The 27,271-nt window shown below is 45.7% G+C and overlaps 1 protein-coding gene across 3 annotated transcripts; it reads right to left on the bottom strand.

The window, feature by feature from the left end:
* Positions 1–203: 203 nt before the first annotated feature.
* On the bottom strand, positions 204–25,564 carry zdhhc16b (zDHHC palmitoyltransferase 16b). 3 transcript variants are annotated; one of them, XM_078565084.1, is made up of 12 exons: positions 25,432–25,564; positions 21,880–22,003; positions 20,092–20,342; positions 18,692–18,944; positions 17,891–18,085; positions 16,260–16,348; positions 10,969–10,997; positions 10,094–10,227; positions 8,132–8,217; positions 7,044–7,167; positions 5,041–5,111; positions 204–1,917 (listed from the first exon to the last, which is right to left on the bottom strand). In XM_078565084.1, the coding sequence occupies exons 4-12, from the start codon at positions 18,926–18,928 to the stop codon at positions 1,806–1,808; spliced, it is 1,077 nt and encodes a 358-aa protein (XP_078421210.1). In that variant the 5' UTR covers positions 18,929–18,944; positions 20,092–20,342; positions 21,880–22,003; positions 25,432–25,564; the 3' UTR covers positions 204–1,805. The 3 variants fall into 3 exon arrangements, with proteins under 3 accessions (XP_078421210.1, XP_078421209.1, XP_078421211.1); XM_078565083.1 differs by lacking the exon at positions 20,092–20,342; XM_078565085.1 differs by lacking the exons at positions 8,132–8,217; positions 20,092–20,342 and having other exon boundaries at positions 1,071–1,917.
* Between the last annotated feature and the right edge of the window lie 1,707 nt (positions 25,565–27,271).

Raw genomic sequence — 27,271 nt, 5'->3', positions numbered from 1 at the left:
ATAGGATATGCAGAGTTTGGGAGGAGGCTCACATGGAGCACAGGTTGGGCTGAATGGCCTGTTTTCTGTGGTATAAGTTCTATGCAAATAAATGGAGCACTTAAGATTCTGTAACTGGTAAATTTGAAATTGACAGTGCAAAGCAACTCCCCCTTTCCAACAGTCAGGGAGGGGAGGTTTGGAGAAATTACAACAATTGGCAAGCTGGTGAATTGAAGACTTTATTATTTGTAACGGTTACTTGGAATCTCCAGCTCCAATCAGACTATTCAGTGTTTAGCTGTGTATTGAAATTATTTGTCACATTAACCATATATTATCATAAAGATGGCGCAGCTACACTTAAATAAGGATAAACACTGAAGCAGGTCCAAAAAGGAACATCACGGTTTCTTTTTGGGTTATATTGGAGTACAGTTCCCCTGAAACCCAGGGTGCTTCTATACATAATACTCATTTATCAAGAGTGGCTTGTCAGAGTGTTTGCAGCTGGAATATTTAACAGGGAAAGTGGGGCATCAGAATAGAGACTGACTGGTCCTTAACCAGGCTGCACATTGTTTTCCAGTAAGGTGTACACAGTGACATTAGTAGATTTTAATGTAAAATTCAGGAATAATGTTTGAATCTACAGGGACATCCAGTTGAGCCACTGATGCCAGGGGCCATTCTCAGCTTGCACGCTCAAACCAGTTACCTGAGCTGAGGCAGATTCCTGCTTCAGTAGAGAATGAGAAAGAAACCAATCAGCAGGACTTGGAGTGGGTAATATTAAAAACAGAGTCATTACAATTTCAGTTAAACTTCCATTATTTACACTGCAAAAAAAAAAATTGGGGGAAAGAGTACCAGTTTTGGCCAGGCGGCCTGCTTCTACCTACCTACCCACCCACCCAGGCTCAGTGATGGTCATCCCACTCTCCAATCGCAGTGGAGACTGGGAGTGCAGTTCTGTACTCTATAACACTGATTCATTTATCATCAGCAACGACAGTCTAATTCAGGAACCACACTACTGCTCAACACAAGCATCAGATGGAATCAAGCTTAAAAATAAATACAACTGACTGCAGCAAAACAAAGCCCTTTAACCCAGACACAATATTCAAAAACCACAAACCAACAAACTGTTCAAAGGCTAGACTACAATTGCTCCCACTGCAATAAATGCAAATGGGAAGGAATTTGATTCACTGGAATCTTATTGCAACAGAGCTAAGGGGAATGGGAAGGGATTTGGTCCATTGGGGTTCTGGAGAGGAGTTTGCTGTGAAGAGGTGTGGATATCTGAAAAGCCTACCTCTTCTCCCTAACACAGCTAAACCGCTCTTTACCAGGGCCCCTTGAGTTACTCCCAGTCAAGAATATTTAATGTTTCAAGAACACCCAAGGTCAACATCAAAGGAAGTAATCATTATACAATAATAGCTTAGTTTTTTTTATATAAAACAGTCCTTAAATCTTTATATTTAAAAAAAGTCCCTGATTAACTCCCATCTGAGGAAGCACAGTATCATGGCTTTAGAAATTAAATCTCCTCACGACCATTGGGTGCTTTATTGCTTCACTGACCCTGTGATTATTGCCTTTGAACACAAGGAGCACCAGCCGATCACTTTGGATCATTTTGAAGTTTTCTAGTTCAAAAGTTCTCATCTTTCACTAAACCCAGAGGAGCAGGAAAGTCCACAAGCCATTAGTTCCTTCCCTCTGATTCACACACCATCCTCTTAGTGAACAAAGAGGTTTATCTTCTGTTGTCCCTCATCAGGTGAGCAAAAAGGTGTCTCTCTTGTTATCTCTCATCAAATTGCCAATATGGCCTTATCCACACTGAAGGTTGATGGCAGTGCCCATGTCATGCCATCTCCATAAGGCAGGTGAGATGAGGGGAGCAGCAAGCGAGTAATCCAGTGACTGAAACACAAACAGAGTAGCCGTCAATACAATTATTTCCAGAACATTAAACCCGCTATGTGCTGGATACAGCTGCAAAAGAAATAAGAGCATAGAAAGAGTATGAGAAATCAGGCAAACAACATAAAAGGGAATCCAAAAATCTAAGGGCATAGAAAAAGTAAAAGGAGTTGGGCGAATTAAGGAATTAAAAGGGGATTTATGCATGGAGGAAGGGGTCACGGCTAAGGTACTGAGTACTTTGCACCTGTCTTCACCAAGGAAGAAGATGCTGCCCAAGTCATAGTGAAAGGAGATAGCTGAAATACCGGATGGGCTAAAATTTCATGAAAAGGAGATACTAGAAAGTCTGGCTGTACTTAAAATAGATAGGGAACAGAGTTTGGAGTGGGGACTGAAAATAATGGCTTCAGTCTTCCTAAAATTTAATTGAAGGAAGTTTCTGCTCATCCAATACCAGATGTTGGATATGCAGTCTGATAATTTAGCAACAGAGGAGGAGTCGAGAGAGGTGCTGGTGAGGTGGAGCTGGGTGTTATCAACATACGTGTGAAAACTAATGCTGCTTTCAGATGACATCACCGAGGGGCAGCCTGTAGATAAAAAAAATAGAAGGGGGCCAAGGATAGTTCCTTGGGGAACAGAGGTAATGGTTCGAGCAGGAAGAGAAGCCATTGCATGATTCTCTGGCTATTAGATATATAAGAATAGAACCAGAAAGAAAAAACATACAATGCTGCAAAGATTAGTGATAATCTAGAAGATTGGGAAAATTTTAGAAATCAGCAAAGGATGGCTAAAAAAGTATAGAGGAGAAATTTGAATATGAGAGAAAACTAGCAAGAAATATAAAATCAGTAAAAGGTTTCACAAGTATATATAGAGGAAGACAGTAGCTAAAGTGAACATTGATCCTTCAGAGGGTGAGACTGTAGAGTTAATCGGAAACAAGGAAATGGCAGAGACTTTGAACAAGTATTTTTTATCTGTCTTCATAGTAGAAGACACAAAACATACAAGAATACTAGAAAATCAAGAGGCAAAAGGGAGGAACTTAAAACCATCACGATTACTAGAGAAAAAGTACTCGGAAAAAGAACAGGACGACAGGCTGACGTGTGCCCTGGGACATAAAAACAGAAAATGCTGGTAAAACTCAGCAGGTCTGACAGCGTCTGTGGAGAGAGAAACAGAGTTAACGCTTCAAGAAGTGCCCCTGGACATGAGGGGAAGCATCCTAGGGTCTTAAAGGAAGTGGCTGCAGGATAAAGGATGCATTGGTTTTAATCTTCCAAAATTCCTTAGATTGTGGAAAGGTCCCACCAGATTGGAAAACCACAAATGTAACATTACTATTCAAGAAAGGAGGGAAACAGAAAGCAGGAAACTATAGACCAGTTAGTCTTAACACCTGTCATTGGGAAAAATGGTAAAATCCATTATTAAGGAGGTAGTAGCAAGACGTTTAGAAAATCATAATACAGTCACAGAGTTAACATGGTTTTGTGAAAAGGAAATTGTGTTTGTCAAATTTATTAGAGTTCTTTGAGGATATAACAAGCAGAGTGGATAAAGGGGAACCAGTAGATGTCATATATTTGGCTTTCCTAAACACATTGGATAAGATGCCACATAAAAAGTTACAACACAAGATGAGAGCGTACAGTGTTGGGGGTGATATATTAGTATGGATAGAGGAAGGAGTAACAGAAAAAGAGTTGGGATAAGTGGGTCATTTTCAGGAAGGCAAACTAAGTAGTGGAGTGCCACAGGGATCAGTGCTGGAGCCTCAACTATTTACAATCTATAAGAATGACTTTGAAGAAGAGACAGACTGTATTGTAGCCCAACTTGCTGTTGAGACAAAGATAGGTAGGAACGCAAGTTGCGAGGAGGATACGAAGAGCCTGAAAAGGGATATAGATAGGTTAAAGTGAGGGGGCAAACAATTGGCAGATGGAGTGTAATGTGGGAAAATGTGGGGTTGTCCTCTATGGCAGGAAAAATAGAAAGGCAGCATATTATTTTAATGGATAGGGACTGCAGAATGCTACAGTACAGAAGGATCTGGGTGTTCTTGTAGATGAATCACAAAACGTTAGCATGCAAGTAACAACAAGTAATTAGGAAGACAAATGGAATGTTGTCTGCAAAGGGGATGGAATATAAAAATACAGAAGTCTTCTTGCACAGCTGCACAGGGCATTGGTGAGACCACACCTAGCACTGTGTACAGATATGGTCTCTTTACTTAAGAAGGATTATACTTGGAAGCATTCAGGGAAGGTGCAGTAGACTAATTTCTGGGATGAAGGGTTCATCTTATGAGGAAAGGTTAAGCAGATGCTGGGAGGATGTTTCCTCTTGTGGGGGAATCTAGAACCAGCAGGCAACGTTTAGAAACAAGGGGTCTTCCATTTAAGACACACATGAGGAGGAATTTCTTCTCCCCAAAGGTTATTAGTCTTTGGAATTATCTTCCACAGAGAGAGTAGAGCCTGGGTCATAGAATATATTCAAGGCTGAGTTCAACAGATTTTTAATCAACAAGTCAAGGGTTATGGGTTGCGAGATGGTTGGTGGTGGAGGCAGGAAAGTGGAGGCCACAATCAGATCAGCCATGATCTTACTGAATAGCAGAGTAGGCTCAATGGGCCAAATAGCCAACACCTGATCCTATTTCTTCTGATTTTTATGGAAGGGTTGAGAAACTGAGGACAGATTTAAACTGATTGGCTAAAGATGCAATAGTGACATGAGAAAAATATCTTTCAACAGCGAGTGATTAGAATCTGAACTGCACTGTCTGACAGTGTGGTGGAGAAAGTTTCAATCATGGCTTTCAAAAGGAATTGGATAAGCACCAGATGGGTTAAAAATTGCAAGGCCGCAGCGAAAAGGGCTGGGAAGTGAGACTAGCTAAATTGCTCAAGAGTTGACACAGACTGATGGACCAACTGGTGGTCTTCTGTGCTGTAACCAGAAAAAGAAGAATAAAGAGATGGGGAACAGGACGAGTAGATATGATTGGAATAATTTGCTTACATGGAGGGTAAAGGTGGAATGATTGGGGTGATGGCTGCTGACAGTGTGATTTCTGTGGAATTCTATGTAAGCGTTTACCTTCGTTTTTCAATTCCAAGAAACAATTTCAAGTTGTTCAATTTGCCAGCATGATAGGGATTCCTGAAAACCTGACCAAAAAGAAGGAAATTGTAAAGATTCAGTCGAAAATGAGATCAAGGCAGCTTCCAGTGAAATAAATATCATCTCTCACCCAAAGAGATCAAGGGGTGGCTGGTTCAGTATTGTGTACACTACTAGGACTGGGACTTACATAATACTGGGACAGTGTAGAGGGAGCTTCACTCTGTATCTAACCCCGTGCTGTGCCTGTCCTGGGAGTGTTTGATGGGGACAGACTAGAGGGAGCTTCACTCTGTATCTAACCCCATGCTGTACCTGTCCTGGGAGTGTTTGATGGGGACACTGGAAGCCTGAAATGGAAAGGCGTCTGGCTCCCTGCAACTACATCCCATGCCTTAATAAGCAAAGAAAATTCACAGACACAAGAAAAAAGAACAAACACATGGCATTTTTCAGTCGGTCCTTTCTCTCCCACAGTTCTGTAACTGAACCCACCCCAAGATAGAGACCAACTTTGTTAGGAGTGTGACTCACTGCCTATAGACACAGCAGAGGAACACGGGCCGAGGTGATCACTTCACAGGGACCACTTCAATTCTGGTTTTTGATTCAGGGACTAATCTAGCCCCATCCCCACACCCTGTGCCACCCCCATCTTCGCCCACTCCTGCCACCCAAGTGGCAACTCCAGACCCTGCGCCACTCCCTGTTCTAGAGGACAGCCTCTGGATGATGTTACTCGGCGAATTCCAACGTGGGACTGGGACACAGGGAATCTCATGGGTCTAAGCCAGAAATGAACCGGACACTCAATGAAAAAACTACAACACTCTGCTTATTCCTTCATTGCTAGGGTCTGAATCTCAGGCACTGATCCCACAGTAACTGACAAAGGCTGCCATCCTTCATGCCCAGGCCAGCTGGGTATTGCATCAAGCTATTTGACTACAAAAGAACATCATAGTCTAGCCCAATGCCTGGATCACCTCATTTCACCATTGGATACCTGACAGCAATCACTGAGGATTCTGGCCAATTTTCATATGTTCTTCTGCGACCCAACACTGCCCCCCCCTCCAAAACCCTGTAACACCCAACACTGCCACCCCTCCAAAATCCCGTAACACCCAACACTGCCCCCCAAAACCCTGTAACACCCAACACTGCCACCCCTCCAAAACCCTGTAACACCCAACATTGCCCCACCTCCAAAATCCCGTAACACCCAACACTGCCCCCCCCATCCAAAACCCCATAAACACCCAACACTGCCCCCCAAAACCCCGTAACACCAACACTGCCCCCCAAAACCCCGTAACACCCAAAACTGTCCTCCAAAACCCCATAACACCCAACACTGACCCCCAAAACCCCGTAACACCAACACTGCCCCCCAAAACCCCGTAACACCCAACACTGTCCCCCAAAACCCCATAACACCCAACACTGCCCCCCAAAACCCCATAACACCTAACATTGCCCCCCAAAACCCCATAACACCCAACACTGGCCCCCAAGACCCCATAACACCCAACATTGCCCCCCCTCCAAAAACCCGTAACACCCAACACTGTCCCCCAAAACCCCATAACACCCAACATTGCCCCCCAAAACCCCATAACACCCAACATTGCCCCCCAAAACCCCATAACACCCAACACTGGCCCTCAAAACCCCATAACACCCAACATTGCACCCCCTCCAAAAACCCGTAACACCCAACACTGACCCCCAAAACCCCATAACACCCAACATTGCCCCACCCTCCAAAACCCGTAACACCCAACACTGACCCCCCAAAACCCTGTAACACCAACACTGCCCCCCCACCAATCCTCTCCCATCTCCAACACCGGTTACCTCCCGCCTCGTGTACCACCCAATGCTGCCCTCAACATAGAAGACTTCTTAGCCCAGTGTGCAAAGAGAGCCACTGTCTGAGCACAGGGTGCTCTGTATTTCAGACTCTGACAACTTACTCGGCCTTTCTTCTGCTGCCTCTGACGTTCCTTCTTGTTGATGTGCCTCTCGATGCTGGTCTCCCCACAGAGAATGAGGATCGTGTGCCACAGGGTGAGGCCACTGAGAGCGAGGGCCACAGAACTGGAATGGAGGGGGAGACACAGAAAGAGAGAGCACAAATCAACCACACCTCAAGTATCAAACTCCAACATTCACATCCTCCATACACCCAGAATCTTTAACTGGGGAAAGGAGGGAACAGGGGGAGGAGGCACACTACATTTATCTGGTGCCTTATTATTAAATCTCAGAAACATCCCATAATACATCACTGAGTAAGTTACTTTTAAGTGAAGTGAATGTCCTTATCATGCAACAGTAGCAATCATTCAGTGCTCAGCAAGATCCCACAAGACAAGCACTAGGGTGGTTACATATGAACCTACGAATCAGGAGTAGGAGTAGGCCATTCGGCCCCTCGAGCCTGCTTCACCATTTGATAAGATCATGGCTGCTCTGGTTATGGTCTCAACTCTACTTTCCTGCCTGTCCCCTTTGACTCCCCTGTCTTCGAGAATTTATCTAACTCAGCCTTCAAAATATTCAATGACCCTGCCTCCACTGCTCTCTGGGGAAGAGAATTCTTCAGTCTAACAGCCTTCTGAGAGAAAAAAATTTCTCCTCATCTCCATCTTAAATGGGAGATCCCTTATTGTTAAACTGTGTCCCCTAGTTCTAGTCTCTTCCCACAAGAGGAAGCATTCTCTCAGCATTCACCCTGTCAAGTCCCCTCAGAATCTTCTATGTTTTAATAAGATCACTTCTCATTCTTCTAAACTCCAACAGGTAAAGGCCCAACCTGTCCAACCTTTCCTCATAAAATAATCCCCCCCCACCCCCAATCCCGGGAATCAGTCAAGAGAACCTTCTCTGAGCTGCTTTTAATGCAATTATATCCTCTCTCAAGCAAGGAGACCAAAACTGTACACAGTATTCCAGATGCGGTCACACCAACACCCTATACAACTGTAGCAAAATTTCCCTACTGTTATATTCCATTCCCTTTGCAATAAATGAGAAAGGAATGTTATACCAGGGCACTGACCTGCAGAGAACCCAGAGATAAATGATACACTTGTGGAAAATCTTTTCTCGGAATGATATGGTGGGAGCTGGAGTCTGTGTGGCTGTCTGCAGGAGGGAAAGCGAGAGAGAGAGAGAGAGGGTTCATTAGTCAGGAGCTGAGGGGAAACCACACTTCACCGGTACCTTAAACAACCTTCTCATTATCAAAGATTCTTTTAGTTATTTAAGAGACAAATCAGTCCTCTAAAAGAAAATAAAAATGAATAAATAGCAGATTTTCTCCAATATATTTTAGAGTATGGGGGAGGACAAGGGAACACGTTAGAGTAGAAAATAAAGAATGTTAAGAATTTGCCTTTCTACAGCAACCTCAGAACATTCCAAAACGTTTAACAGGCAAGGAAGTATATTTGAAATGTAGTCACTGTTGTAATGTAGGAACCACAGCAGCCAATGTGTGCACAGCAAGATTCCACAAACAGAAATGCAACAGTAGCTACATCATTTATTTCTGTAGTATTGGCTGAGGAATAAATCTTTGCCAGGACACCGGAGAGAACTCTCCTCCTCTTCTTTGAAATACTGCCACCTGAGGGGGCAGGTGGTTTAAAGTCATATCCAAAAGTCGAGACCTCAGCCAGTGGAGCACTCCCTCATTATTCACATCAGCCTAGATTTTTGTCATTAAGTCACTGGAGTAAGACTTAAACCCACTACCCTCTGACTCAGATGAGAATGCTACCCACAGAGCTAAGGAAGTGGGAATCTCAGACAACTGTTCCTCCTCACTGAATGTCAACTCTCCCAGCCCAGACCAAACCCCCAGCAGAACTCAACCAACCCGGGATCTTCCAATTTGTGTTACTCAGGACGTCTTTATCCACTGATCCATCAGGGAGCTGGTTGCAGTAAGTTTTTAACTGTGGCTGTGCAGGATGTCCACTTGATAAAACACACTGATTGGTCAAAATTATGGGTTTAGAAGCAGGGCCCAGTTTAAACTTTGTCAATAAAATACTCAGCTGTTTTTAATTTCTATTTCGGGAGGAAAGAGACCAGACAGTCATTTTGGACGAATGGCATCCTGAGTTTAGGGAACTGAGGCTAGCTTTTTCGGCCACCCCTCCTACATTTCCAAAATTAGAAAGAAACTTTCTTGCAAGAATTTTACTAGAAGTGAGAGGTTATAAAAATAGCAGGAAAGGCCTAACATGCTGGGTCTGAGAAATGACCTGATAGAGGTCTCCAAAATTATTAAGAGATTTCAAATAGGGTAGACAAAGAGATCCTGCTTCCACTTGTGGACGTGATTAAAACTGGGGACTATAAATATTAGACAGTCACTGATAAATCCAATGGGGAATTCAGGAGAAATTTCTTTGCCCAGTGAGAAGGTGGAACTTACTATGACAGGAAGTAATTTCAGGGGAGGCAGCAGCATAGTGGTATTATCCAGAGACCCAGGGTAATGCTCTGGAGACCCGGGTTCAAATCCCACCATGGCAGATGCTGAAATTTGAATTCAATAAAAATCTGGAATTAAGAAATCTGATGACCATGAAATCAACCATTGTCGATTCGTAAAAACCTAATGCCCTTGAGGGAAGGAAATCTGCCGTCCTTACCTGGTTTGGCTTACATGTGACTCCAGAACCACAGCAACGTGGTGGACTCTTAAATGATCTCTAAATAAGGGCAGGGCAATTAGGGATGGGCAATAAATGCTGGCCTAGCCAGTGGCACCAACATCCCATGAACAAATTTTAAAAATTGAGGTGAATAACAGACACATTTAAGGGGATGTTAAATAAGTAAATAAAGGAGAAAGGAATGAAGGATGAATAAAGATGGGAGGAAAATGGAGCATAAACACTGGCATGGACGAGTTGGGCTGAATGGCCTGTTATAAATTCCATATAAAGAAACCTTTTTTTGAGGCAGATCATTCCAGCACATCAATGTAAAGGGACTTGGTGCTTACATTAATAGTGAAGTATGCATCCACGAACAGCTCCCTGCTGCTCACACTACAGTACACACAGCCCAGTGTCATAAACAGGCAGAAGGAGAAGAAGTATCGATGGTTGTAATGGCCCACGCAGTTATTCAGCCAAGCTGAGCCCTAAAGTTAAGGAGGAACGATGGAAACCTGGGGAGAAAACAAGATTACAGACCCTTCTTTTATTTCACCCCTTTAACGCTACCAGTATGAGTTTACCTGGCCTTCAGCTATTGGTTATCTCCACTGCTGTACCTATCCTGGGAGTGTTTGATGGGACAGTGTAGAGGGAGCTTTACTCTGTATCTAACCCCGTGCTGTACCTGCCCTGGGAGTGTTAGATGGGGATAGTGTAGAGAGAGCTTTACTCTGTATCTAACCCCGTGCTGTACCTGCCCTGGGAGTGTTTGATGGGGACAGTGTAGAGGGAGCTTTACTCTGTAGCTAACCCCGTGCTGTACCTGCCCTGGGAGTGTTAGATGGGGACAGTGTAGAGGGAGCTTTACTCTGTATCTAACCCCATGCTGTACCTGTCATGGGAGTGTTTAATGGGGACAGTGTAGAGGGAGCTTTACTCTGTATCTAACCCTGTGCTGTACTTGCCCTGGGAGTGTTTGATGGGGACAGTGTAGAGGGAGCTTTACTCTGTATCTAACCCCGTGCTGTACCTGTCCTGGGAGTGTTTGATGGGGACAGTATAGAGTGCGCTTTACTCTGTATCTAACCCCGTGCTGTACCTGTCCTGGGAGTGTTAGCTGAACTGGGTGCCTAAGATAGGTCACCAGGACAGACAAACTCACCTGGGAGAGAATTAAAATATCAAAAAATTGTAAAACATTCAAGTGCAGAAAGGATACGACAGTGATGATCCATCTTCAAGATACATCTGAAAGATAATAAAGTGCTGGTTAATGGTCTAGTCTTGGTCTTCAAATAAAGTCTGCTCTCAGTAAAAACTATCAAAGATCTGTCAGACTGATGTAAAAAACAACCCATTGATTCACATGTCTTTCGAGGAAGCAAACCTGCTGTCCTTACCCAGTCTGGGCGTATATGTGACTCTAGCCCTTCACCAACGGCCACTGAAGCAGCCGAGCAAGGCACTCAGTCGTACCAAACCACTACCAGGTTTAAGAATCAAAGCAGCTCAACACCATCTTCTCAGGGTAATTATGAATGGACAATAAAAGCCGGCCTTGCCAGCGATGCCCACATCCCAAGCTTTAATGGCAAGGAGACTTCTTTCAGGGGTAGTTTCACAGTCATTGACCCGCTGTTGCCTTGTCGCCTATTCTACCATGGGAGCCACCACTGCAGAGCGCCATCCTGTCCTACCCTGATAACCTCCACCCCACCCAGCCCCTCTTCTCCCAACATGCACACACGCACACAATACACCCTCCGCCCTCCCATCAAAGGAGCGCTGAATCCCAAGATCATCTCATAGAATTGGGCAGCACAAGAGGCGGCCATTCGGCTCATCATGTATGAATATGCAAACATGGAAATAGGAGAAGTAGGCCATTCAGCCACTTGAGTCATTCAATAAGATCATGGCTGATCTGTTTGCTTCAAGTTCTACATTCCCATCTGCCCCCAATAACCTTTGATTCCCTTGCCTAACAAGAATCTATCTACCCCTACCTTAAAAATATTCAGTGGCCCCGTCTCTAAGGCAGAGAATTCCAAAGTCGCACAACCTCAGAAAAAATTTCTCCTCCTCTCTGTCCTATAAAGGTGACCCCTAATTTTAAAAACAGTGCCCCCTAGTTCTGGGCTCACCCACAAGAGGAAACATCCTTTCCACGTCCACCTTGTCAAGACCGTTCAGGATCTTATATACTTCAATCAAGTCACCCCTCACTCTTCTAAACTCCAGTGGAAACAAGCCCAGTCTGTCTAAACTTTCCTCATATGACAACCCGCCCATTCCAGGTATCAATCTAGTAAACATCCTCTGAACCGCCTCCAATGTATTTACATCCTTCCTTAAATAAAGAGACCAAAACTGCACACAGTATTTGAGATGCGGTCTCACTAATGCCCTGTATAAATGAAGCATAACATCCTTACTTTTATGCTTAATTCCTCTTATAATAAAGGATAACATTCCATTAGCCTTCTTGACTACATGCTGTACCTGCACACTAACTTTTTGTGACTCACCTAGGTCCCTCTGCACCTTTGAATTTTGTAGTCGTTCTCCATTTAAGTAATACTTTACATTTTTATTCTTCCTGCCAAAGTGAGCAACTTCACATTTTCCCACAGTATACTTCATCTGCCAGATTTTTTGCCCACTCACTCGACTAATCTATATCCGTCTGCAAACTCATGTCTTCCTCACAACATACTTCCGACCTATCTTTGTGTCATCAGCAAATTTAGTTGCCATGCCATCGCTCCCCTCAGCTAAGTCATAAATATAAATTGTAAAAGGTTGAGGCCTCAGCACAGACTTCCATGAGACTCCACTCGTCAAATCCTGCCAATCTGACAAAGGCCCATTTAAGCACTCTGTTTTCTGCCAGCCAGCCAATCCTCTATCCAGGCTAATATGTTAACCCCTACACTATGAGCTTTCATTTTCCATAATAACCTTTGATGTGGCACCTTATCAAATGCCTCTGGAAATCCAAGTACAGTACATCTACAGGCTCCCCTTTATCCACAGTACATGTTAGTCCTTCAAAGAACTCGAAAAAAAAATTGGTTAAACATGATTTCCCTTTCACAAAACCATGTTGACTCTTCCCGATTACCTTGAATTTTTCTAAGTGCCCAGCTATAACCTCTTTAATGATCGACTTTAACATCTTCCCATGACAGTCGTCAAACTAATTGGCCTGTAGTTTCCTGTTTTCTGCCTCCCTTCCTTCTTGAATAGAGGGGTTATATTTGCTACTTTCCAGTCTGATGGAAACTATCCCGAATCTAGGGAATTTTGGAAAATTAAGAGCAATGCATCATTAGCCACCTCTTTTAAGACCCTAGAATAAAATCCATCTGGACCCGGAGACTTGTCAGCCCGCAGCTCCATCAGTTTGCTCAGTATCACTTCCCTAGTGATTGTAATTTCACCAGGTTCCTCTCTCCCTTCCACCTCCTGATTTACAGTGATTATTGGAATTTTTTTGTATCATCTTTAGTGAAGACAGAAGCAAAATATTTGTTAATTTCATCCACCATTTCCTTATTATCTATTATTAGCTCTCCATTCTCAATCTCTAGAGCACCAACACTCAGTTTACTTGCTCTTTTCCTATTTAAATACCTGAAGAAGCTCTTGCTATCCATTTTAACATTTCTAGCTAGCTTCCTCTCATGCTCTCATTTCTTTTTCCTGATTAACCTTTTAGTCATTCTCTGCTGTTCTTTACATTCTGACTAATCATCTGACCTGCCGCTCAGCTTTGCGCAGTTATATGCTTTTTCCTTAAGTTTGATGCTTTCCCTAACTTCTTTAGTTAACCACAGATGGTGGGCCCTCCCTTAAGAGTTTTTCTTTATAGTAGCAATATACTTATTCTGAGTATTTTGAAATATCCCCTTAAATGTCTGCCACTACTTCTCTATTGATCTATCCCCGAGCCCAGTATCCCAGTTCACTTCAGCTAGCTCAACTTTCATGCCTACACAGTTGCCCTTATTTAAGTTTAAAATACTAGTCTTAGAACCACTATTCTTCTTTTCAAACTGAATGTAAAATTCAATCATATTGTGGTCGCTACCTCAGGGTGTCTTTACTCAGTTCATTATTTAATCCTGTAACATTACACAAAACCAAGTCTAATATAACCTGCCCTCTGGTCGGTTCCAGAAGGTGCTGCTCTAAGAAACTGTCTCGAAAGCATTCTATGAACTCCACATCCAAGCTACTACTACCCATCTTATTTTTCAAGTTGATATGTAGATTGAAGTCACCCATGATTATTGCTATCCCTTTATCACAAGCATCCAATATTTCTTCTTGTCTCCATTGTCCTACACCATGATTATTGTTAGGAGGCCTGTAAACCACTCCCACTAGTGACTTCTTTCCCCTACTATTCCTCGTCTCCACCAGGACGCAATCCTTGTCATCCTGCAGCCATGTCTCCGTAATGGCTATCAGATCATATTTATTTACTACAACGTGCGCTATCAATTCTTTTACTTTGCTATGAATGCTACGCGCAGTCAGATACTGAGCCTTTAGTTGTCTTTTTGTTACCTTTGTGACATCTAGTCTTGATTCTTGGTGCATTCTTAGGTTTCATCCCTCCGACCCTTTCTGCCATTCTCCAACCCTCCTTTCCCATATTATTATTTTCTTCTCTTACCTTGTCTCTACTCTTTGATATACCACATTTTTCCACATTTGATCCCTTGCCCCCACTAGTTAGTTTAAAGCCCTCTCTACTTCCCTAGTTATGCAGTTTGCAAGAACACCGGTCCCAGCACAGTTCAGGTGTAGACCGTCCCAACGGTACAGCCCCCACTTTCCCCACTACTAGTGCCAGTGCCCCATGAAATGGAACCCACTTCTCCCACATCAGTCTTTGAGCCATGTGTTCCATCTCTCTAATTTTATATACCCTATGCCAATTGCACGCAGATCAGGTAACAATTCAGTGATTATAACCTTTGAGGTTCTCCTTTACAATTTAGTACTTAGCTCCTCATACTCTCAAGCATATCTTCTTTCCTAGTTCTACCTTTGTCATTGGTACCTACATGGACCACGACAACCGGATCCTCCCCCGCCAATGCAAGTTCCTCTCCAGCCCTGAGTGGATGTCCCAAGCCCTGGCACTGAGCAGGCAACACAGCCGTCTGGGCTCTCACTCATAGCTGCAGAGAACAGTGTCAATTTCCCTCACCATACTGTCCCCTACTACTACATTTCTTTTAGCTCCTTCCAATTAAATAGTTTCCTGTACCACGGTGCCGTGGTCAGTTTGCTCATGCACCCTGCAGCCCCACTCTCATCCAAACAAGCTGAGAGAACCTCAAACCTATTGGACAATTGCAGAGGTTCACACTCCTGCCCTCTGATCCCCTTACCTGCCTCATTCAGTCAGACCCTCCTGTCCCTAACCACTGACCAAATTAGAAAACCCTATCCTAAGTGGTGTGGACTGCCACCTGGTAAAACGCATCCAGGTAACTTTCCCCATCCCCGACGTGTCGTAGGGTCTGCAGCTCAGCCTCCAGCTCAGTGACTCTGAGCTGAAGTTCCTCGAGCTGCAAACACTTGCTGCAGATGTGTTTGCCCTGGATCACAATGTTATCCAGGAGCTCCCACATGTTGCAGCCTTGACACTTCACCTGTACTGCCATTCTTAATTTGTTTTAAATAATTACTTAACTATATTGTTCACTTATTTATATTGCTTTTTAAATATATTTTATTAACTTTACCACCAATTTATATACCATTTTAAACCTTAGCGATAGAATAAACTTTAACCACTCACCAGATACTCACCAAACAGCTAGCTCCTTTCTCTGTAGTAAAGCAAGAACTAATGCCAATAGGGTGAGAAAGGTAGAAAAAGGAAATGAACACCCTGTTGTTGCTGCCAGCTCTTTGAAAGAGCTATCCAACTTTTCCCATTCACCCTCATCCCCTTGCTCTTTTCCAAAGCCCTGCAATTGTTGTTCCTTTTCAAATGCTTATTGAATTCCCTGTGGAAAGTTACTATTGAATCTGCTCACTACGCCCTTTCAGGCAGCACATTGCAGTTCGGAATAACTCACTGCATAAAAAATAATTCTCATCTCCTCTCTGGTTCTTTTGTCAATCACCTTAAATCTGTAGCCTCTGGCTACTGACCCTCCTGCCACTGAAAACAGTTTCTCCTTATTTACTCTACCTAAACCCCTTATGATTTAAACATCAGCATCAAATCTCTTAACCAGCTCTGCTGTAACAAGAACAATTCAGCTTCCCCACATATGAAAAACAGCCAGAGACAAACTTAAGGCCCTCCAGTGCCAGTGATTTGAGACTAATAACAGGCCAGGATTTTAACACTAGGTGACAGGCCAAGAGACTGTGTGCGCAGTAGTGGCAGCAGGACAGCTTGGCTGCTGGCACGGTGGGGTTCCTGCTCCCGCTCCAGGAACCACTGGCCCTCCCCACTGCCCCAGGGACCACTCTTACCGGTTACAAATGCTGCAGTGATGGGTACGGGCTGGTTTGGGATTGATACACTTCCTGCAGATTGAAACCATCGGAATGTCACTTTTGCCCTGGGAATAAAGATAGAGTTAAACATGTAATACGCAGAATGGATCAGCTACAGCACAGGTTAGATACAGAGTAAAGCTCCCTCTACACTATCCCCATCAAATATTCCCAGGGCAGGTACAGCACGAAGTTAGATACAGCGTAAAGCTCCTTCTATACTGTCCCATCGAACACACTCAGGACAGGTACAGTACAGGGTAGGTACAGAATAAAGCTCCCTCTACACTCTCCCATCAAACACCCCCAGAGCAGGTACAGCACGGGGTTAGATTAAAGTTCCCTCCACACTGTCCCCAGAAAACACTCGCAGGTCAGGTACAGCTCGGGGTTAGATATAGAGTAAAGCTCCCTCTACACTGTCCCAACAAACATTTCCAGAACAGGTACAGCACGAGGTTAGATGCAGTAAAGTTCCCTCTACATTGTCCCCATCAAACACTCCCAGGGCAGGTACAGCACAGGGTTAGATATAGAGTAAAGCTTCCTCTACACTGTGCCAGCAAACACTCTCAGGACAGGTACAGCTCAGGGTTAGATATAGATTAAAGCTCCCTATACACTGTCCTCATCAAACATTCCCAGGACAGATACAGCACGAGGTTAGATACAGAATATAGCTCCCTCTACACTGTCCTCATCAAACACTCCCAGGACAGATACAGCATGGGGTTAGATACAGAGTAAAGCTCCCTCTACACTGTCCCAACAAACATTTCCAGAACAGGTACAGCACGAGGTTAGATGCAGTAAAGTTCCCTCTACATTGTCCCCATCAAACACTCCCAGGGCAGGTACAGCACAGGGTTAGATATAGAGTAAAGCTTCCTCTACACTGTGCCAGCAAACACTCTCAGGACAGGTACAGCTCAGGGTTAGATATAGATTAAAGCTCCCTATACACTGTCCTCATCAAACATTCCCAGGACAGATACAGCACGAGGTTAGATACAGATTATAGCTCCCTCTACACTGTCCTCATCAAACACTCCCAGGACAGATACAGCATGGGGTTAGATACAGAGTAAAGCTCCCTCTACACTGTCCTCATCAAACACTCCCAGGACAGGTACAGCACAGGGTTAGATACAGAGTAAAGCTCCCTCTACACTGTCCTCATCAAACACTCCCAGGACAGATACAGCATGGGATTAGATACAGAATAAAGCTCCCTCTACATTGTCCTCATCAAACATTCCCAGGACAGGTACAGCACGGGGTTAGATACAGAGTAAAGCTCCCTCTACACTGTCCTCATCAAACACGCCCAGGACAGTTAGAGGATGACATTAGACTAAAGTTTCTTCAACAAGCTGGGCACAAACTGGTTGCTCCATTGCTTACATCACACAGTCATGAATTATGCTATATCTGTGCAACTAACAAACTCCCTTTCCAATACACTTTTTTTCTCTCTCTCTCCATGCCTTCACAGAATAGCCTCAAAAAAAACCCTCTCAAACCATGCCACGATCCTCACGCCCTTCCTGTTTGGAGTACTCTCCTGCCCACCTGAGGGCTCCGCCTTGTATTCGAAGAACCTGTACCTCTGCTGGGTGTCCTGGGTGTGTCCGCACGGCCTTGTAGTAATGAAATACGATCTGCATCAGGTTCCAGTGCCCATAGCAGAGGTGCCAGGCGATCCAGCCCACAGGATATGTGCTTATGATGACCGGCAGGACACAAATATAAACAATCATCACAATTGTGGTTGTCAGGATGATCACCAGGATCACAAACACCTGCAAGAGAGAAGATGGAAAAGGCAATGAATCTGCAGAGAACATGTGGGGATGAGCAGGAGGAAAGAGTCCATCCCAACCGACAAGGCACAAGTCAGGAGTGTGATAGAATACTCTCCACTTGCCTGAATGAGTACAGTTCCAACAACAGTCAAGAAGCTTGACACCATCCAGAGCAAAACAGCCCGCTTGATTGGCAGCCCATCCACCACCTTAAACATTCAGTCCCACCACCACCGACGCAGTGGTAGCAGTGTGTACCATCTACAAGATGCACTGTAGCAACTCACCAAGGTTCTTTCGACAGCACCTTCCAAACCCACGACCTCTCCCACCTAGAAGGACAAGGGCGGCAGTTGCGTGGGAACACCACCACCTGGAGCTTCCCCTCCAAATCACAAACCATCCCGACTGGGAACGAATCACCGTTCCTTCACTGTCACTGGGTCAAAATCCTGTAACTCCCTCCCTAACAGCACTGTGGGTGTACCTACACCACAGGGACTGCAGCGGTTCAAGAAGGCAGCTCACCACCACCTTCTCGAGGGAAATGAAGGATGGGGAACAAGTGTGAATATAAAAATAACATGGAGTTGCCACACTCACCACGCCAAACCATCTAGTCACGTGGTCCACCAGCCAATAGATGGGTTCAAATAGAGAGTCAAGGACAACATCAGAGTTGGTAAAGGAGTTGTAGATGAGGGAGTTGGCACAGAGCTTGCTGTAGATCCAGAAGGTCCTCGCACGGTGGAAGAGCTTCGTTCGCCGCCTGCGGCCCAGTCGGAAACACTTCAGGCACCAACGCATCATGGTGCAGACACAGTGCAGTCGCCTTCTCATTCCAGCACGGCCCAGCCTGGTGACAAGGAATTAGGACATGCCAGATAATGCACAGCGTTAGATACAGAGTAAAGCTCCCTCTACACTGTCCCCATCAAACACTCCCAGGGCAGGTACAGCACGGGGTTAGATACAGAGTAAAGCTCCCTCTACACTATCCCCATCAAACACTCCCAGGGCAGGTACAACACAGGGTTAGATACAGAGTAAAGCTCCCTCTACACTATCCCCATCAAACACTCCCAGGGCAGGTACAACACGGGGTTAGATACAGAGTAAAGCTCCCTCTACACTGTCCCCATCAAACACTCCCAGGGCAGGTACAACACGGGGTTAGATACAGAGTAAAGCTCCCTCTACACTATCTCCATCAAACACTCCCATGGCAAGTTCAGCACAGCGTTAGATAAAGTTCTGGCAATTTCTGGGCTCAGTTAAAGCAAAGACAAAGAAGACGGCAGCTGATATACTGCTTAAAACTTCAAGTAATTATCAAACATTCTATTTTTCTGTTAAACAACAAACCATTCCAAACAACATCCAAGGAAAGAGGAAGAGTGTGGGAGCTGCCAGATTTCAGTAATTAAAAGAAAACCAGACAATCAAAGACTGCAGCAATCTCAAAAATCCCACTTTCATTTCTATAGCGCCTTTCACAACCTCAGGACATGTCAAATGGCTTTGCCGCCAATGAAGTACTTTTGAAGTGTAGTCACTGTTGTAATGTAGGAAACTTGGCTGCTGATTTGTGCACAGCATGATCCCACAAACAGCTATGAGATAAATGGCCAGATCATTTGCTTATTGGTTGAGCGATAAATATTGGCCAGGACATCAAGGAGAACTCCCCTGCTCTTCTTCAAAATAACGAGTCGAGTCTTTTACGTCCACAAGAGGGTAGACGTACCCTTGGTTTATCATCTCATCTGAAAGACGGCACCTCCTACGGTGCAGCACTCCTTCTGTACTGGGAGTGACAGCTGGATGAGACTTCAATCCAAGGTGCCGGAATAAGAAAGATCTCAGGGCAATATTAACAGAGCAGGGGATCACAGGAACAGAAGGATGCCATTCAGCCCCTCAAGACCATTTGCCATTCAACTGGATAATGGTTGACCTTCAGCTCCACCCCATTAAGCTGCATTTGATCTGAATTGCCTTACCAACAAAATTCTATTGATCTCAGTCTTGAAAGCTCCAATTGACTTCCACATCCACAGCCTTTCCAGGGAGATTGTTCCAGATTTCCACAATGCTTTCTGAATAAAAGCTTCCTGATTTCACTCCTGGAAGGTCTGAGCCTGATTTCTCACCACTACATGTCGCCCTCAGCCACCGCCATCAAGCTCAGAAGAACTGCTCCTTGCTGCTACTGGTGGTCCCACTGAATCTCAGTTAATAAGAACCACTGCACCTGCACATGAACAGACATTTATTGGAAGGATTTTGAAGTATGTGGAAGCGTGGTGAACTGCACTGCACATCCAGGTACAGCTTCTGTCAATTTACTTTTTGAAGGCAGCTAAATTCACAGGGAATCTGTAGGCCGAGGCCACCAGGACGGATGGGGGGGGCTGGGGAGAGGGAGGGTGGGGGGGTCAATGGAGGAGGGGGTCGATGGAGCTGGGCGGGGTCGATGGAGGCGGGGGTCGATGGAGGCGGGGGGCGATGGAGGCGGGGGGCGATGGAGGCGGGGGGCGATGGAGGCGGGGGGCGATGGAGGCGGGGGGCGATGGAGGCGGGGGGCGATGGAGGCGGGGGGCGATGGAGGCGGGGGGCGATGGAGGCGGGGGGCGATGGAGGCGGGGGGCGATGGAGGCGGGGGGCGATGGAGGCGGGGGGCGATGGAGGGGGAAGGGGAGGGGGAGAACGGAGAAGGGAAAAAAAGGGAGGACGGGGAGAGGGGGGAGAGGAGCAGGGAAGGGGATGTGGGGGAAGAATGAGGAGTTCAAACACACGGCTGATGTCCCTGCAATTACCCACATTCTCAATGCATTGCCTTGCCCATTTATCACATTAGAAAATTACATAATAACCTTTCCCAATAACCAACTATAATTCCACTAAAAACTGCTGTAGGATATCATAAGATGGAAACATTGCTTACTTTCCGGAGTCGATGTGCAGGGCGAGGCAGAGGTGATATGATCAGGCATAAGCAGTGAAGATACAGGAAGGAAGGAGAATGGAGTTGAGGCAGTACAGGAGAGGACAGTTCAGAACATTACACAGCAGAGTGGTGTTGGCAGACCTGAATTAAAAAGTGTTATGATGGAGGGGAGAGGTTGGAGGTGAGAGAGGGTAAATGGAGAGTCGCGTTATTTATAGTCACAAATTAACCTGCAGCAGTGATGACAGTTAAATTGGTCTGTCAGAGTCCATGCTAAAAATAACATGCTTGAAATTCACTAACAGTTTACAATGTCATCCGAACACAAGATAGCCTGATCAGACCCCCATCCCATTTGTATATATAAACCACCCTGAACCACTCAATTAAATTCCAACCTATAACTCACTCCTGAGTATTCGTTATTCTATACATAAACCCCCCAAACCCCTCGATTAGATTCCAGCCCGCAATTCACTCCCAGGCAGCTGTTATTCTATATATAAACCCCACCAAACCCCTCGATTAGATTCCAGTCTGTAACTCACTCCCGGGTATCTGTTATTCTATATATAAATCACCCCGAACCCCTCGATTAGATTCCAGTCTGTAATTCACTCCTGAGTATCTGTTATTCTATATATAAACCCCACCAAACCCCTCGATTAGATTCCAGTCTGCAACTCACTCCCAGGTATCTGTTATTCTATATATAAACCACCCCGAACCCATCGATTAGATTCCAGTCTGTAATTCACTCCTGAGTATCTGTTATTCTATATATAAACCCTAGACCCCTCAATTATTTAAAAACCTTGTTAAAGTTCAGTCCACAGCTCACCGTCAGACAAGTACGGTGGAGGCAGTGACCCTGGATCCAAGGAACCGGGCATTGTGTGGCCGGACCCGGCAGGCTTCTCCCAGTTATTGAACAGGTTGTTCAGCCTCAGTTACAGTGCTTTTGTCTGCAATAAAAATAAATGACGAATTAGCCAAACCAATAGTTCCCCTGACTGTATTGATGAGCAGGTCTTGTGGTCAGGCACTGAGTTTGTTGAGGAGGACCAGAGCAAAGTGTGAGCCACTTGGGGTTGGCGATGTGTAGGGAGATGATGCTATAATTAGCCTCTTCATGAGCACAGAAAATGTTTCTTAAGTGGCTATTCAACCAAAGAGGCATCACAACCAAAGATCCCATTTGCATCCAATAAACTCACTCGAGCGTGTGCACACACTCACCCTCTTCTTGTATACACACACAGACACTTCCAGCAAGGATCACTGAACAGTAATGCACAGCAACTAAAGTCTGTATGGTGAGAGGAAGACACTGACATTTCAATTCACTGTTTCTTTTCTCTCCCTTCTACAAGCTTCTAAATGCCAAGGCTGGATTCATCTCGTCCTCTCTTCCAGGTCAGGGCCCCAGTCCTGGAGCTTTTCCCGAGATAAGTAATTTAGCCTGGTGCTGTTAACTCACACAGGTTACGCACAGTTCCCTCAGGGCATACTCAATCCCTGCTGACGGGTTTCTGACAGCAAAGCCTCCTCAATCCACACAGCAGTCATCACCAGGGTCCTTTCTCTCTGGAACAACAGATCAACCTCAAGGGTGATGCAAGAGGAAGCTTTCACTCCTTGCGAAAGAGGGGGCAAGAGACAGAAAAGGTCCTATATCCAAATGTGACCCATAACAAAGGTTAGTTACGTATCAAGGAGGAGGTTGATCAAACTTAATTAACTTCGTGAGTTATTTATTGATGAGTTAGGCCCAAGTAATAAAGACTATTGCTCTTTATAATTAATGGTGAAACCCAACCGGTGCTTTCAAACTAGATTTCATCAGCAGCACACAAACTCAATGGGTGGGATTACTCCTCGGAGAACAACACAACTACCCATTCACTCTGCTGTATTGGGGACCACACTTAGTTCAATCTGAGGTACAATGCTGGGAGTCCTTCACTCTTGGGTATGGGGGGGTTCCAGGCCTTTGTTTCAATTTGTCCTTTTACAGCCCCACTATCAACTTTGTACAGGTGCACAGCAGCTGCCTTACGTGAGAAAATGGAGTGGGATGAAGTTCCTGTGGAGCATAAAGAATAAAGAAACAAAAGGCCTGTTTCTGCACTGTAAATCCTCTACATTTCTCTGCAAGTAATGCTACAAACTTTATTCTTCTGGAGGAAAAAGAAAAGCAATTCATTTAATTTTTAATGAATACACATTAAATTGGGTGCTGATATCACCCATTCCCACCAGTAAGGCCATCAACATTGGTCAATGGAAAGAGTTTGAGTTTTGATGGGCAGGTATTGAGCCAATTGGACTTGGTTTGCATTGCTGATGTCAGCAAGAGCTCCCCCTGCTCTGGAGGTGAGACACTTCGACAAGAGTTCCTGCTCCCTATTCACTCCAAGTAGGAGGTGTTCATGTGGGAATGGAATGAGGCTCCAGTGTGATTCCCCCCCACCGCCCCCCAACTGTCTGAACCCATTTATACGGGTGCCATTTTAATATTAGAGCTGGGCCATTTAGGAGCGAAATCAGGAAGCACCTTCTCACACAAAGAGTAGTGGAAGTCTCCCCTCCAAATACTGTTGAGGCTGAGGTGGTCACAGAAATCGAGAAAAACAGCAATGCTATAGATTGAGTTGAAAACAGGGATGTGAATTGTAAGATAGTGTGTTGCTGGACTGGCCAATGTAGGTCAGCAAGCAGGAAGGGTGATAGGTGAACGGGGTTTGGTGCGAGTTAGGATATGGGGCAGCAGCGCTGCAACAGCCCAAGGTTCTAACTTTGATTCACATCAAGTTGGCTGGTCTCAGTCAGGGAAGGTGCTGCTCCTGGACTTAGTGCCCCCCCACGCCAGCAGAGATTCAAAATCAAGTTAGGGCTTTGGCATCTGATTACTGCCCAGTGACCCCTGCAAGGACACAAGTGGATGTTGAATAAGCACAGAATGGAATTCAACCATGACGATCTCTGCAGTTCAAGAGCACATTAGTAAGTGAATGGACTCTTCTGGGTGAGGTATGAGGGAGGGAGAATATCAAGGTTTGATTCACATTCTCAACTGGAATATCGTGTTCAATTCTGGGTACCACACTTTAGGAAAAATGTCAAGGCCTTGGAGAGGGTGCAGAGGAGAATTACTAGAATGGTGTCAGGGTTGAGGGACTTCAGTTATGTGGAAAGGCTGGAGAAGCTGGACCTGTTCTCCTTACAGCAGAATCACAGAATCTTTACTGGAGGCCATTCAGCCCATCAAGTCTGCACTGGCTCTCTGAAAGAGCATTCCACCTAGTCCCACTTCCGTGCCTTATCCCCAAAACCTTGCACATTCTCTCTTTTAGATATCAATGAGGGGATGAGGGGGGTGAAGGGATAAAGTGGGTGGGGATGGGGTGAAGGGATAAAGGGGGTGGGGATGGGGTGAAGGGATAAAGGGGGTGGGGATGGGGTGAAGGGATAAAGGGGATGGGGATGGGGTGAAGGGATAAAGGGGGTGGAGATGGGGTGAAGGGATAAAGGGGGTGGGGATGGGGTGAAGGGATAAAGGGGGTGGGGATGGGGTGAAGGGATAAAGGGGGTGGGGATGGGGTGAAGGGATAAAGGGGGTGGGGGATGAGGGAGGGTGGCGGATGGGGGATGAGGGAGGGTGGCGGATGGGGGATGAGGGAGGGTGGCGGATGGGGGATGAGGAAGGGTGGCGGGTGGCGGATGGGGGATGAGGGAGGGTGGCGGATGGGGGAGGGTGGCGGATGGGGGATGGGGGAGGGTGGCGGTTGAGGGAGGGTGGCGGATGAGGGAGGGTGGCAGATGAGGGGGATATGGGGGGATGGGGGATAGGGGGATGAGGGGGGATAGGGGGATGAGGGGGGTAGGGGGATGAGGGGGGTAGGGGGATGAGGGGGGTAGGGGGATGAGGGGGGTAGGGGGATGAGGGGGGTAGGGGGATGAGGGGGGTAGGGGGATGAGGGGGGTAGGGGGATGAGGGGGGTAGGGGAATGAGGGGGTAGGGAAATGAGGGGGGTAGGGGACGAGGGGCGGTGGGGGACGAGGGGCGGTGGGGGACGAGGGGCGGTGGGGGATGAGGGGATATGGGGGGATAGGGGAGGGGGATGAGCGGGAGGTGAGGGGAATGAGGAGGGTTGGGATGAGGGGGGTGTGAAGGGAATGGGGGGGGGCGGTGAGGGGGATGGGGGGGATGAGGGGGGTGGGGGATGAGGGGGGTGGGGATGGGGGTGGGGGGTGAGGGGGATGGGGATGAGGGGGGTGAAGGGATCGTGGAAGTTGGGGAGGGGGGTTTGGTCGGTTGGTGGGTGGGGTAAGTGCGGGTAGGGGGAAAATGTAATATCCATTTCAGATGTTAAACTGTGAGCGAACATACCGGGTTTCTGGAGGCTCGAAGACGCTCTGAGCTTTGCCTTTAGCCGATGGCAGTGTTGGTACTCAGAGCACTGCCACACTGCGCATGCGCAGGGAGCCCACCAAGGCACACCGGGAGCTATAGTCCACCTCTGATGTCACAGAAATGGTGGTCGCGCCTGCGCCTCAGCGCTGGTAACTACATTTCCCGTCATGCCCCCTTACCGGCTCCTGCTCTCAGTCATGGTGAATCGCTGGCAGAGTGGATAGTTGGTGCAAGGGAAGAGCAATCGATCTACCTGTGCGCTTTCTTAAAGAAAGGATGGGAGGTGGGGAAGGATTTGTCAATAACACCAGATAACCCACATTCATGCCACTTAATCACAAGTTATATCCCATCCAGTATAATATTAAATACAATTTAAAACTTATTCATAATTTCTGAAACACTTTACATAGAATCTACAGCCTACAGGCAAACCCCTCTGAACACAAATATATAATGCAATGTTTGCTAGGGTGATAGATAATGATTCAATGTATCCTTCATTTGGTGGGGTTTGGTGGTGGGCAGACGAGTAAGTGGAATTGAGACCACAACCAGATCAGCCATGATCTTACTGAGTGGCAGAGAAGGCTCGAAGTGCTGAATGGCCTAGTCTTGCTCCTAAATCCTATGTTCCTATCAACATATTCCTTTCTCCCTCACGTGTTTATCTGGCTTTGCCTGAAATGCATCTATACCATTTGCCAGAAGCACTCCTTGTGGTGTGCCATTGCAATGGTGATCCTACTCAGAATGTGGGGAACCGCAGGTTCAGGAGTCAAAAAAAAAATACCTGCAGGTACCTCGCCTTTCATTGGAACATTTAAATCAGATTCCACATTTTCACCACTTGTTATGTAAAGAAATTTCTCCTGAATTCTCTATTGAGTTTATTAGCCTTGAGATGTTTCTGAGAGACTTGATAAGCCATCATATGAATACAAGTCTCAGCAGACTCGATACTCAAAGTTCTGAGTAGAATTTACCTATCTCCCCTGTACTCACTGGTCTACATTGGCTCCCAGTTTGGCAATGCCTCTCATTTCAAATTATTGTTTACAAACCCCTCCATGACCACCCACATCTTCCCTATCTCCGTACTCTCCTCCAGCCCTACAATCCTCCGTGATCTCCAACCTCATCCATTTCTGGCCATGAGCATCCCCGATTTTAATTGCTCCGCGATAAGTGTCCGTGTCCTCAGCTGTCTAGGCCCTGAGCTCTAAAATTACCTCTCTGCCTCTATCTAACACATTCCTTAAAAGCTATCTCTTTGACAAGCATTTGGTCACCTGTCCTAATATCTCCTTAGGTGGGTCTGTGTCAATTTTTATTTGATAATGCTCCTGTGAAGTGTCTTAGGATGTTTTACTCTGTAAAAGTAACTATATAAATGCAAGTTGTTTTTGCAAGCAAGGTAGAATGTTGGACTGCAGCCCAAAATAGTAAAATACCTGTCACGTGAAATAATGGTCAAACTGCATAAATGTCATCTTGGACACTCTGTCCAGTCCTGGTTACTAAGAGACAAGAGACACAGTCAAGTGTACAGGAGATCCCCAGTGATGATTCCCAGTAGAGTTGTCGACTCTAGTTGAATATGTTCAAAAAGTTCAGTCACACATTTGACATCATCCAGGCTGTCTCATATATCAAGAAAGCTGCACCTCAGCGGGAATCAGTGCCAGGGGACCTGTAACCTAGGGAGAGTCAGTTCCAGGGTCTTGTATGTCAGAGAGAGTCAGTGCCAGGGGACCTGTACCTCAGGGAGAGTTAAGTTTATGCAACCTGTCTAATAATTTATCCTTTTAAGTTC

Source organism: Cetorhinus maximus, chromosome 20 (assembly GCF_964194155.1).
Source record: "Cetorhinus maximus chromosome 20, sCetMax3.hap1.1, whole genome shotgun sequence".
Classification (NCBI taxonomy): domain Eukaryota; kingdom Metazoa; phylum Chordata; class Chondrichthyes; order Lamniformes; family Cetorhinidae; genus Cetorhinus; species Cetorhinus maximus.
This window is presented reverse-complemented; position numbering and strand designations above follow the sequence as displayed.

Coding starts and splice junctions, on each gene's coding strand:
- zdhhc16b (XM_078565084.1), bottom strand. CDS start 18,928: ATGAGAAGGCGACTGCACTGTGTCTGCACCATGATGCGTTGGTGCCTG. Junction 10,998..16,259: donor CACTGCAGCATTTGTAACCG/GTAAGAGTGGTC, acceptor ATTATCTTTCAG/ATGTATCTTGAAGATGGATC. Junction 1,918..5,040: donor CTTGGAATTGAAAAACGAAG/GTAAACGCTTAC, acceptor TTTGTGTTTCAG/TCACTGGATTACTCGCTTGC.